The sequence below is a fragment of the Setaria viridis genome, chromosome 3 (genome assembly GCF_005286985.2).
Source record: "Setaria viridis chromosome 3, Setaria_viridis_v4.0, whole genome shotgun sequence".
Taxonomy (NCBI): Eukaryota; Viridiplantae; Streptophyta; class Magnoliopsida; order Poales; family Poaceae; genus Setaria; species Setaria viridis.
In genome coordinates this window covers 17930662-17944813 of record NC_048265.2, presented here as the reverse complement: position 1 = coordinate 17944813, position 14152 = coordinate 17930662, and the positions used below count along the sequence as shown (strand labels likewise).

General features: G+C 44.1%; 1 protein-coding gene and 1 pseudogene across 1 annotated transcript; one reads left to right on the top strand and one right to left on the bottom strand.

Annotated features, from left to right (window-relative positions):
- The first annotated feature begins 752 nt into the window (after positions 1 to 752).
- Positions 753 to 4892, top strand: LOC117849886 (protein S-acyltransferase 8). Its single transcript, XM_034731619.2, has 5 exons — positions 753 to 1042; positions 1368 to 1553; positions 1658 to 1951; positions 3312 to 3545; positions 4081 to 4892. The coding sequence occupies exons 1-5, from the start codon at positions 998 to 1000 to the stop codon at positions 4609 to 4611; spliced, it is 1290 nt and encodes a 429-aa protein (XP_034587510.1). The 5' UTR covers positions 753 to 997; the 3' UTR covers positions 4612 to 4892.
- Positions 4893 to 8526: 3634 nt separating this feature from the next.
- On the bottom strand, positions 8527 to 11221 carry LOC117849098 (uncharacterized; annotated as a pseudogene).
- Positions 11222 to 14152: the final 2931 nt, after the last annotated feature.

The following is a 14152-nucleotide window of genomic DNA, read 5'->3' as shown; positions in this document are numbered from 1 at the left end:
GTTCTGATTTTCGAGGGAGGGGATTCCTACTATTGGAACTGAATTTCAGAAAATAATTTGAATGTTTCTGTTTTACTTTTTTAAGGTCATATCCCTTCATGACGTTTCATGGACAGGAAGTCAAATGCACACCTTGCATTTTGGTTCTTTCATTGCTTTTAGAATTATTATTATTGCATTTTGGTTCTTTCATTGTCTAGAATTATTATTATTGTCCACATGTGCGTGTGTCCCCTTGAGTCATTCTCACGAACAAACACACCTCCTACACACACCTAGGAGCACCCTTTCTGCATATTCATACAAGACCAGAGTACGCAGGTCGAGGCAAGGTACACACTACTTGTGGAGTACCTCCCGCCAAAAAGAGACGTGTGGTTCGGTAGTTTGACTAGAAATGTTGTGCTTACGTATCGGACTACTCCTCTTTCCGAAAATTTTTGCATGGATGAAACCCACTTAGGGCCCCTTTCAAATAAAAGAGCATTTTCCATTTTACAACTATTTCATATAAAATTTTAGCTCTCTAAATTGATCCCTAATATTTATCTATAGGTATTTTCCTCTAAAAGGAAGGAACCTTACTTTCATACACGTGCAGCCTATTTTTATAGAACACAAGGTGTCATGTGCAAGAACACTGAGCCTGAGACAGTGAGACCCCATCTTGAGTCTTGTCCGGCCCCCCGTTGCCAGCTTGTATCTCGTAATATCTTACCCATTTTTCCGTTCAAAGAGGCTTTCGTTTTACACCTCACCTCCCCGTCCCCCCACGCACAAAGGCGACGCAAGCAGCGTTGCTTTCCTTTCCTCTCCCTGCTCTGCCTCGCCGCTTCCCCCCCCTCCCCTGCCTGCCTCAGCGATTCTTCCGCTTTTCCTTTTTCAAATCGCCATTTCCTCGTGCGCGTGTCGACTCCGTCGTGCTCAGCTGCCGGGTTCGGGAGGACGCCGCCTCGGATGAGGCCGCGCTGACCGGAGCCGGATCATTCGCCCACCCATGGCGCGGCCGCAGCGAGTGTACGAGGCTTGGAAAGGGAACAATGTAAAGATCCTGCCCTCTCTTTCCTCTGCTCCTCTTATGGCTTCGTGGACTGGGGAATCTGGGTTGAGTCTGTCCGGTTCTTTCTTGGGGAATTCCGCTCCTTGCTGTATCGTTTGGTAGACCTGGTCTCTGTAGTCTGTAGTACTAATGTCAGTATGCGGTCTACTGTTCTCGGCGCTTCCTGTTCCAGGCACGAACAGCGGATAGCTTGGGATGCGTTGGTTGTGGTGCTATCATGATATCTGCTGCGTGCTGTGTGTCTGTGTGCGGAAGTGTCAATGTGCGGTGTTGCTGCATTCTGACGTGGTTCGCTCGCTGTCTGCAGAAATTCCTCTTTGGTGGGAGGCTCATATTCGGACCTGACGCCAAGTCCCTGATCCTGTCTGTTTCGCTCATCGTGGTCCCGGTGCTGGTATTCTGCGCGTTTGTTGCTCGGCATCTCCGCCACCATTTCTCGGCGTACAATGCGGGATATGCCATTCCTGCGGTAGCGTTAGTGTTTATGATCTATGTGAGTTCTGTGTGCTGATTCCTGCTGGTACTAATCAATGAGCATCTGGGAGTATGCACTCAGCTGAGCACGGAACATTGGTTTTCTTCTGTGTACGTTTGCAGGTGCTTGTGCTGCTCTTGATTACTTCAGCCCAGGATCCTGGGATTGTGCCTCGCGCAGCACACCCACCGGAGGAAGAGTTCTCGTATGGGAATGCATTGTCTGGGGGCACGCCTGGGAGGCTGCAGTTCCCCCGTGTAAAGGAAGTAATGGTTAATGGGATGCTTGTGAAAGTGAAGTATTGCGATACCTGCATGATTTACAGGCCCCCTCGGTGTTCACACTGTTCAATATGCAACAATTGCGTGGAGCGCTTTGATCATCATTGCCCCTGGGTTGGACAGTGCATTGGACAGGTAAATAATCTTATTTTTCCTACTGAAAGCTACCATAATTCTCATATTTTTATCTTTATCAAACATGAAGAAAACTTGAACATGTTAATTATATCTCTGCCTGTAATTTTCATATCTTGATTCCTAGAATGACTACACACCAGAAGACGAGTTGCACAAGATTTGTTGTCCCTCTGATTATTTCTTATGAATGCATTTGCTTCATACTGGTATAAGGTGTACTGGTATAAGGTGTTTTGCTAGTCGACCTGCTTTTCTTTAAGGGGATTTCAAGTACTGTAGAGCACAAAAAAGTAAGGAGCAAAGTGAGTGCGAATTCAAATAGTGTAATGTTGTGTAAGCATATCAAAGTGTCTGAGGCATGTTGGACTAGCCTTATATGAGTTTTTCTGTATGGGCTTTGTTTGGTGTTGGATTGTGTCACATACCTATAAATTTGAGCCTTGTTAACTGATGTCATATGCATACCATATCTACTCTTGTTTGTTTAATCTTAGTAGTTCTGTAGTAGATTATTGATCCTTGTAGTGCGTTCCTTTGAAATTTGTCGGTCCTAAACTTACAATCTAATGCCTCTAGTGCATTTGTCTTTTTTACATCTGGATTGGACAATCACATTGAAATGGTGTGATGTGATGCTCTCTAATGTCTTCTTTTGAGCTCATCTAGAGCATAGAGATAAGATTGGATAAGAAATAACAATCATATCATAGCAAGATCTTTAATGTATTTGGCACCACTTTACATGGTTAACACAGTTCTTGGTGTTACCTATTTAGTATACTTGATGCATAACTGTTGTATTTCCTTGTTATAAGCGTGATACACTTCATCATTGTAAGCCTAAAATTCCACTTTTTGGGCATGCTTCTGTAACTATTTCTGTATAAATATAACATGTTTCTGTATTCTGTAACTATTGTTGTATGCTCAATATAGACGCATTATTGTGTTTGTATTAGGTGGGATGTGACCTTATTCCATCCTGACCAATTTATCAAATGTGCATAACTGGCAGTAAATCCTAGGAGTGGAAATATGCATGCTCAATTCTCTTGCTGATTATCTTGCGGCACTAATATAATTTGCACCATGCACATTATATTAGTGTTCCATGATAGTTTCCCTTGGACTATGTATAAACTATGGCTAGCAAAATAACTGTTTAATTCTGCAACCCCACTAAAATCCTCTCCATAACAAGGTGCTACTGGAAATACTTAGTTCGAAGTGACAGGTGCTCAGAACCTTTTATGTTGAAAGAATGATTTCTTGTAATCTCTAGGAAATTTTGCTTCAGTTTCTCTTATGTTACCTTCTTTTAACATGATCTTTATTGGCTCACTTTTACATTGTGCAGCGCAATTACCGGTACTTTTTCATGTTTGTTTCTTCCTCGACTCTTCTCTGCATTTATGTATTTGCAATGTCAGCCTTGTACATCAAGTTTCTCATGGATGAGGGTTATCCAACAGTATGGAAGGCTTTCAAACACTCTCCAGCTTCTTTGGGGCTTTTGATATATTGTTTCATTGCTCTCTGGTTTGTTGGTGGACTTACTGGATTTCATCTGTACCTCATTAGCACTAACCAGGTTAGTTTCTTTGATACAAGATTGAGTAATTCTTTTTTTTATTTTTGCTTGACCAAGAATTTGTTTTCATGAATGCTAGTTCTTTTAAAATATATATTTGACTAATCAAATGCTAGCCAGAAGTGCTGGACATGCTCATGATAATGATTTAATGATTAAGTTTTGTGATGTCTTTTATAACCATGTGAAAAGGTGAGATCTTTTATGTTCAACAACCAGCTAGCTTCACTGAAGCTATTGTTCTGTAGTGGCTCCATGGAGAATGAAAAATCTTATAGTTTTATGAATTTATGTAACAAAATCGTAGGGATACTTGCCGTTATTTAGGTTTGAACATATGATGTTTACAAACTTTAAGAGTCCAAGTAATGTTAAAAAAAATCAGGTCACGTGCCTACTACTTGTGTATATATTCTGTGATGTAATTGGGAATTTAGGTTACTAGTCAATATCTATCATTTGTTCAACCTTTGATGATAGTTGTACAATGAATGAGCAATGCTGCAGTTTCTGTTCTGACGCATTGATTTTGCAGACCACGTACGAGAATTTTCGATACAGATCAGACAGCAGGCCTAATATCTATAATCAAGGATGCCTGAATAACTTCCTAGAAGTCTTCTGTAGCAAGACAAAACCTTCTAAACACAAGTTCCGAGCCTATGCACAAGAGGAAGTGCGACCTCCAACAGTTAGCTTTGGTAGGGAGGTCGAAGAGGAACCAGTTGGTGGTCCTCGGTCGAAAGTTGAAGATGATCTTGAAATTGGTAGCGATCTTTTGAAGATCTCTCAGCGGCGAAATTATGAGGACGTTGATGTAGAAATGGGAGGTCGTCGCAGCAATGAGATGGAAGGAATGGCCAGTGGGAAACTAGTAATAGGTTCAGAATCACATATTCCTGCAGTTGGGAGTGATGTACGGGTACGACACTCAAGCTGGGATCGGCGAAGTGGGAACTGGGACATGTCATCAGATGTACTTACAAGAAGTGCATCAGATGTAATTGAACGTAGTGTGTTTGCCACCGAGGCTGCACATCCATCTCAAGCAGAAACTCACAAATGAATTATTTGTGCATTCAGAGCATGTGTGGGAAATTTGGATTGCAAGGCCGTTTAACTCATGGTGGCACACCCAGACAGCAAGGAAGAAAACGCCCATCATGCATTTTGACTTTGACTGCCTTGATTGGTTTTTTTTTTCCTGATCCTCATCATGTATGAACAATTATTTAGTCAAAGAATTAGCCCCATTGGTGTCATATATTCGTGTGTTTGTGCCATAGTCTTATCTGACATTGCCTGTAAATTGCAAATGCAAATCCAATTGCAATTCTTCTTTGGCTATTTCTTTGAGAATGCTTAATGTCATAATGTGCATCTCACCTAGCCCTTACCATCATCTTGCAGCTCACATTCTTCTAAGGAGCATGGGTGCCAGGTTGCTCTCAACTGCCACTGGATTTATGTTCAGTTAGGTCTCCTGAACCGCGTGATGCCCGGGGTTGAATTCCGGAACCATTATCCAAGGAGTTCAAAGCATCCAACAAAAAATGTCCCATCATCCCTTTGTTTGCAAGCATGGCAAACTCCTTGTTTGCTTCTTGAATTGACTCTTGGAACGTTGATGCCTGCTTTGTTTCTAGTGGGAACACATCCAGATTCCTGTTAGTGTCCCTGCTGATTTTCTGGTTTCTGACCACCGTGACGGACTTACCGGAGGACCGGAGCCAGAAGACCTCGCCGGTCGCCGGTCGACTGGAGCATTTGAGGCCGTTATGGATGCTTGGCTCTTGCAATGGTTGTTTTCATTGAATTCCTGTGCGGCTGAAAGAATAATTGAAAATGAAAGTTTTTGTCCTTTTAATCATTTGGAGACCAGTTGCGGTATGTTCTGAAAGTGACTCCCACTAGCTAACTTTGCAGTTGATTTTGAGGCAGACAAAGTCCACGGGACAGTGGAATGGTAAGGAGAGTCAGTTCACTGATTGAGACTGATTTTGTTTACTGCATTGGTGTGACCAATGCGCCGCAGTTCTGATGAGCCCTGCTTGGTGTTTATCCTCTGGTGTATGTGATAACAATGGAGCTGCGGAGTGGCAACGTCTATGACATGTTTTGGAACGCAAGAGCTCTCTTCTTTGCATACCAGCCTGCATGCGGCTTACCTTTCAGTATTGCTATACTAAATGCCATTTGTGTTGCTCTCTGATACTTTATTTCTACAAGCTTAGGGGCACAAACCTTATTACCTCATCATATGTGCATAAAGTGTGAAAACTCTAGGATCTCCACTGAGGCACTGAGAGTCTACTGTCCTGGTCCGTTCTTCCGCTAGCTTCAAGTTTCAGCTGCAATAATCTTGAGGCAGCGACCAGCGAGGCTGTCACATTCCTTTTCACTGTTCTTGACGCGTTTTTGAAACATTCTGATTCCTGACTGAAACTTTGTTCTTGGCACTTTGGCAGTGATCATTCCATGAAAGCTACCTTTGCTCAGTGTCGCTCCAGTGGCGAAGACCTCACTGTACCTACCAAGCCCATCATCCGTTGTCCATTTCCCTCGGATAAATTCCGTGTGATTCCCACATCGGGTATACTATACCACTAGCTAGTGTTTTGTTTGGGATGGGAGGGCTGCTGGCCCCCAGAAAACACCAGCAGCAAAGGAGGAAAGAGGCGACTCTGCACCGGTTTGACCTGACGACTCTTTTGTTCCGTTTCGCATGTAATCGTGCATCGAACGTGGCGATGCCGTTACGATCCATGTGAGCCCCTGACATTCTAGCTGATGTGGTTTGAACGGTGAGCTGGCGTTGGACCTTGAAAGCGACCTGCCTGTCGCTCTAGTCCTGTGCCAAAGACGGCGCTGCAGCGGGTTGACCTCCTATCGCTGAGAATTTGAGCCATCAGCGATCGTAACTTCCCTAGCTCGGCAGCATCCACGTGTCGGTTTATCAGCCCCGTTACCTGATAGAGTTCTTTGCTTGCGAGATTATACTGAAAATCAGATGCATTTTGCTATGCAGCTCAGCAGATGTTGTGCCTAACATATTTGCGTGATTTGAAATGTTAAAAGCTTTCTAGGTATAGATGTACATTCGGACTGCCCGGCCCGGTCCGGCACGGGCCCAGCAAGGCCCGTTATTTTTCATGCCGGGTCTGGCCCGTCACGGCGGCAACGTCGTGCCATGCCGTGCCGGCCCACGGGCCACACCGGCGGCCCAAGCACAGACCCGCAAGGTCTTTTTCGTGCCGGGCTAGCCCGTAAGGCACGGCCGGCTTCAAGCCACCGTGAGGCACGGAGGACCCTCACAGCCTGCTCGACTGCTCCCTGTGCTGTGCGTCGTCTCCTCGACTCCTCCTGCACGCCTCCACCGCTGCCGGGCCCCTAGCCGCCGCTGCGCCACCGGCCCCTCGCCGCCACTAGCCCACCGCGCCGCCACCGCCGCTTCACGCAGCCGGCCCCCAGCCCCCCACGCCGCAGCCAGGTCTGTCGCCGCTCCCCACTGCCAGACCCCTCGCTGTCGCCGCTAGTCCCTGAGCCGTCCAACCGCGCCGCCGCCGCCGCTCCCCGCGGCCAGCCCCACGTCATCGTGGAGGAGAAGGGCATGGCGGCGAGCAGTGGTTGGTGGGGGTAGGGGCGGCGAGCAGTGGCTGGTGGGGGTAGAGGCGACGAGGTCGGGGAGGCGGCCGCCTTGGGGGGGCTGGGGAGGCGGAGGTTGGAGAGGAAGGGGAGCGGACCGTGGGTGAGATAAGATTGTGAGTGTGGATAAGGGTGAGATACGGGCTAGTAACGGGCCGGCCATTAGTTTCGTGCTGGGCCGTGCCACCCGTGCCACCCGTCAGACCTAGGCGACGGCCTACGCCCGGCACGAGGCATCGGGCCGGGCCAGCCCGAGCCCGAAGAGGTACGGGCTGGGCCGAGCTTGGGACGGATAAAAAAACCAGGCTTCGTGCCGGGCTGTCAGGCTGCGGGCTGCATGTACATCTATTTCTAGGCCACCAAACAAGATTGCCTATATAAGAATGGAGCCTTCGTATAAAAAAAATACTGCTGTATCCAGTACTAATACTGTCCCTCTCGTCTAAACAAATTACAGTAATTGTACCTTTCGGCGTCCCTCGTCCTAAATTCATGGCTCTGGTTCTTCTATCCTTAATGTACGTCACTCGCATGTAACCTTTTTTCTCTATAATTTTACAAACTTTTATAAGAAAATAACTTAGGGGAGAGCTGATTCAATGCAACAGGTTTGCACATGTGTCCTGAAGATCCTACGTTCAATCAACCTCTTTACAAATTGCAATGAAATGCCATCCAAGGGCTGGTCTGGCAGCTCAGGCTAATTAGCCCCCGAAATAAATTACACCTGCGGGGTCTTCCTGGATTTTGGAATCCCCTCCACCACAGGGCAGAGCTACCCCCTCTCGCCGGTTGCTGTTTGGAAGGCTCCTGCCTGACGCAGGGGAGCCCAGCGGGAGGTAGGATGGCACATCATAATAAAAATAGCTCCTTACTTAGCAAACTAGGAACACATATAATCAAAATAGATCATCAGCCTTCGGACCAAAAAGATGATATGCACCAGATAATCAACTGTAGCAGCAACTGTACTTGCTTCGAATCAAATACCAGCTGGACATTGCAAGCTTCAGACGATACAGAACAATGCAGATGTTAATCTGGCACCTCAAAAAAAAAAAAGTCATAGATAATAAGCCATGAGTGCAACATCACAAGTCACAAAGCAAGTACAATCTGTAACTTGTATCAACCACCAAATTACCATGAGTGCAACATCACAACTCACAAAGCAAGTACAATATGTAACTTAGTGTAAGAGATTTAGCTAGTAAAATATGCCAATAAACTGCTATTCAACATCCTATCTTTTCATGCTCCTCAACCCTCATTGATTCTGACAAAAAAGAACAGTAGCTAATATTGAAAAGTCCAATTGAAACAGAAGTTGTGTTCATCATGTGAAGTGGGCACAAGCTGCACTTGAGGCAGACAACTGCAGCAAAAAACATGTAACATTAGTGACATTAGACATGTAATAGACAGGAATGGATGCAAACACAGCCAAGTTACTATTCAGCCAATGTTGTTGTCATCTAAAGCTTGCTGTTTCCCTGAATGAATGCATGCTGACTTGGATAAATGTGTGTTGGTAGATGAGGCTTTATACTAAGAAAAGAAACATACCATTACAATCTTTTTCTTCAACCAAATCAGTCGGACACTTGGATTTTTTGTACCCACCAATATTTTTCTGTTCGTTTCACTTTGGAAAACTTCATTTGCATCTACCTTTTGTTCATCCGATAGCTCTTCCATGGCATCCACAATATCAATACATTTCTCTATTGAGTAGTCTTCTTCACGTCTCTTCTTCTCTTCTAACTTTTCTAGAGTTTTTTCAATCTGATCCTTTCTAAAGTCAATGTAATCCCTAAGTTTTGCAGCCATCTGACTTTGTTTGCATTTCTTTCCACCGGTAACATTTTGATCCTCTAAATTACGACTAGCTGGAGCAGATTGAACTTCTATGCTTTCTACACCACCAAGATCAAAACTGAGTGGAATTATATCAATAGAAGCCATGCTATGATTGCTTTGCTCTGAGATACTTGTTTGGGGATTGGGTTCAGCTGGCAACTCACTACTTTTGGGAGCGGGTTCAGGTCGCAACTCAGTTCTTCGTGGTGGTGGCTGAATTGATGTAAAATTTTAATCCCCCATGGCCACACTTCCTATGAAATAAAAAATTAAGGTAACAATATCAACATCTTAGCATCTACAATAGCGAGAGTTCAAACTAGAAACATGATCTACAATGAAGTGACTCTCTAAAGCACCATCCACACCACAGCACTAGAACAAGAATAGAGGCAATGAACAGCAAGATGAAAGCATTACCTTCATACAATAATTCCAAGTTGTTATATAAAGGAAATGGCTTCTTGCGGAACTTGACATTTGTGGTTATCCTATTGAAGTACAACAAAAACATATGATTAGATGGTTTGTATAAAGGTTAGCTGTTATATAAAGGGATGTTATATAAAGTTGATTCTCCATTTGGGAGACCTAATCTTAATCAACTTTTCCCAACCTTTTGGTTCTGCAATGATCATATCCAAAGTGTTGTTCCAGCCAACACCACTTTTTCTCGCTTCTTTTATTATCTTATAGTTTCCTTTTAGCTCTTTCTCCTTTTCTTGCACTTGCTGCTTTGTGAAATGTGTCGTTGGAAACATATCATTGAATATGTTTGTGATATTCCTCCAACCTTCAGTTGTCCACCCATTTTGTCCCTTAAACGTTGGGATGTTTGCAAGCTCTTTCAGAATATCCACAAGTCCCTTTTCATACATGTAGTTCCATGTAGCCCTTTCCGTTAACATGGCTGCAAGAAATAAATAAGATTAGAAAAAGGTTGTCATGAAAACAATATAGAAATAAGTAATGAAGGAAAAAAACAATACAGGCTGTCATGAAAACATTTATGCTTCACCTAATTATTACAGGCAGCCCACATCTGAAGAGCAATTTGGTCTCGTAGGGTGCTTCCTTCATTTGATTGCAGGGCAACTCAACATAACCAGATAGGTTGATATTATTTGGTCGGTGATCCAGCCACCTATCATCCCCATTTAGCCCTCTAATGAGATTATGAAATATGTAGCTGCCGCTGGAATTTTAATTTGGTTCTCTGTTGGATGAAATGTCCCAACTTTGAGGATTGGAAACCGCTTTTTTAGCACGCAGAAGGACCTTTCAATATGATTGCATAGCTGCGCATGCCGATGGTTGAACAATTCTTTGTAATTTGCATATTGATTTCCATGTATCCTAGACTCACTAAGGTGATACCTAACTCCTCGGTATGGAGCAATGGATGAGGAAGTATTTGCGTATCCACCATCTACAAGGTAGAACTTTCCCACAGGCACATGAAAACCCTTCGCACGTGCAGACCGTAGGACCCCTGCATTGGATGCAGATCCTTCCCAACCACATGAGATGAAAGTGAAATTTAAATCAAAGTCACATGCACACATGACGTTCTGTGACAAGGTTCCTTTTCTATTTCTGTAGGGAGCAGCTCTTTCTTGTGCAATGGTGATAGGAACATGAGTGCCATCAATAGCCCCAACGCAGTTCTGGAAGAAAGGCATAAAGCGAGGGTCTGATGCAATCTTCACATGTGTATGGTTCACATTTGGGAGCTTCAAGAATCTATGAGTCAATGCTGGAATTATATCGAAAAACTCTGTTATTTTCCTATGAATTGTCTCACCACTATGTTGGAATTCCTTTTTTAGCCTATCGATGCTTGCATTATGAGAGAGCATGAACATAAACATTCCCAGCTGCTCCTCAACTCTAACACCACGGGTGTCACATAATAAGTTCTCCACTCTAAGATAATTTGCTATAACTCTAAATATCTCAGGCTCCATCCTGAACTCCACTTTGCACCAATTCTCGTGGCCTTCCAAGATTTGTACGACCTTTTTAACACCAGACAGAGTTGAGCTGTGCTCCGGCCTTTTCTCCTCATATAAACACTGCTGAAGAGCAGGGACCATAACTAGGAATAGCTCATCATCCTCTTCTTCCTCCTCTAGCATGAATCTCCTAACTTCATTCTCCCAATATTCCATTATCTATATGTATGTATATGGTAAGGCAAGTAAACTATGTTACTCAAATGCATATGGTCTAGAAAAAAAAAGAAAAAGCTCACAGGTTCTTACAAATTTAGATGAAAAAGAAAAAGAAAAAGCTTCCAAACCCTGACTCATGAAGCACAAGAGATACATTAAGCATGCACTGTCGTGAAGTAATGTTCTTACATATTTAGATGAAAAAACATCATCTATGTGCATTTGGAGAAGCAGCAGTATAATTTGATGATTGAAGCAGCAGTATAATTTGAAATATATATTATCAGTACTAATATTATGAATTTGTAATCTTGAGCAGCAATCAAAGCTTGATCTAGGTGCCTGCATCACCCATCATCCAACAATTTTCCTACAATACCAATTGTTACAAAACTAACCTACAAACAAACAATAAAGCATGAAGCTGTAAATAAATGTACCATCGAGACCGCTCAAAGTACTCAATTTCAAAGGGAAGAGGGGACATGAAGTCATCATAGATAAAGGTGTTATAACTCATAATGCAAGGATAAACAGAAAAAAAAGAGAGAGACTCGTTCCAGTATTTTGCTAATGACTATAGATGCATGGTGGTTCCTAGTTGCATGACTTCTACATCATGACTCCTTTCGAAGTGACCAATGTGAAAACTGTCAAATCTTTGATTGCAACAGGAGTGTAGGCTGAAGCTTAGTAGGCAACAAATTCCAAGCAGGCAATCATAGCAAGCCATGGCCTTATTGGTCTATCCACAAGTAAAGATTGCTTACATAGCACCACAATAAGGCAGGCAACCAGCAGCATACAGGCAAAGCAATCTATGCCCGGAACCGCAACTGGATCTAGGGAGGAAAAGGAGGAGAAAGGAAGGGCTCACCTTTGGGACGAGGCAAGGCAGGGAAGTCACGGAGTAGTGGATGGAGAGGCGGCGGGGAAGTCACCGGATCATGGAGATCGAGCCAGCCGGGGATGGAGAGGCAGCAGCAGCGAGCCGCAGGGAGGCGAAGTGGCGCGCAAGGAGGAGGAGCGACGCACAAGGAGGTGGAGGGAGGCGGAGGTGGCGCATCGTGAGAGAGGAGATGGGGAGGACACGCCCGACGTCCGCTGGTGGGAGAGCTCCGCCCCGTGGAAAACGGGTGGGTCGGGTGGGGGAGCCCGTTCGAGAGGGTTTCCAAAGGCCGGATCAATTTGGTCCGTGGCTGATTCTCCATGGGGGTTTTCAGCCCAGGGAAATGCTGGGATCCCGAAGGGGATTTGCGCTCCCAGAGGGGCTCCAAAAGTTCCATACGAGACCCCACAGCATGTGAGTTTTCAGCATCTCGCCCTTTAATCCACAAAGGCCCGATGTGGAGAGAGTAGTGTATCTTCTCTAGAACTTGATTCGACAGAATGGCAAAGGTAATGTGCAGTGAACGTGAAGTAATCATGCTGTAGTATGAACAGCGCCCTAGATCGAGAGTCCCCTCCAATATTAGGCCCGTCACATTGCAGGCCATTTGACCTTAGACTTAGCCGTGTGTGTGCGAGTCTTCCTGGCATGCAAATCCAAGAAACAAAGCACTTTCAGGGATGGATGCACGCTCACTCAAGCATGGACTACCGTTGTCAAAAAAGGAATGTAAATGGAACATCCCCTCCACCCCCCCCCCCCCCCCTTTTTTTTTTAACTTGTCGGTGCTGAAAACCTGCCAGTTTGGACGAGTTTGAACTGCTGCATGCCACAAAGGTAAGCAATCCAATAAACAACGGCCAGAGACATCTGCCTGTCCCCCTCCTCACATCATCATGCCCTGTGATAAAAAGATTCTGACTTTGCCATTTGTTTGGCAACACCTTTAATTTGCCTTGTTTATGGAAGACATGCTTTGAATATGTCAACATTTTTTATGGTAAAATGTTCTGCTTAAACGTTACAGGCAAACATCGACGACCTGAAAAAACGAATTCATACGTATGAAACCAACTCCTAGCAACAACGGCTTCATCAGCTCCAAGGTCGTGTGTATTTCGTTCTAATCATGCTCCGAGATGAAATGTCTGTGGGCGTGGCCAAACCCTGCATGGCCTTTGTGGAGACAAATCCTTCGTTTTTCTCCTGTCCTCAGGTTTTTCAAGTAGCTCCGTACAAAATCGGTGGATTTTGGGCAGATCGCGGATTTCAAACCGTTTGACGAAATGCGGCTACCCGAGCTACTTTTGCAGCGCATGCAGAGCCTCCTCGAGCTAAGAAACTTGACCTCCCCAAACTCGCCAATCCCCATGCACTTTGCATAGCCTTCTAGACGAGCTTCAGGTTAGGTACGTGGCGTTTGTGATGCTTTGGTAGCTACATTAGCATCTTTAGAAAAAGTTCTGAGTTGGGGCCAAAATGTTGCCGCCGGTTTTGTCCTAATTAAATCATTTTTTTCTAATTTCAATCAAGTTTATAGAAAAATATAAATAACATCAATAATGCCAAATAAATGTACCGCCGAGAGATATTTTATAGCGGACTAAATGAAACCAATTTGATACTGTATATGCCGATGTCTTTTTCATAATTTCATCAAAATAGATGAATTTGATTTAGAACAAATTTAAAGTGCACTATAATTTAAATTGCAACATTGTTTCAGTAGAAATTATAATATTCTTTAGTATTTCCAAACAGAACCACACAACATCTAAGTTCTGTTCGTAACGTGTGCTTGATATATGTTTTCTTTTCTCTGACGCAGTGTACGGCATGTCCGTTGTTGGGTTAGCCTGAACGTTAGAGCACGCACGAGCCCACGCAACTTTTGGTTTAGCACTATTGTTGTGAACTAGTTCATCAACCCGTGCTTCCGCACGTGCTAATATTTTTAGAAGCTATTGTATTTAAAAATTATTTAGAAATTAAACTTCTAACTAATAATCAAAATTATTTACCTACTACTCTCTTATTTT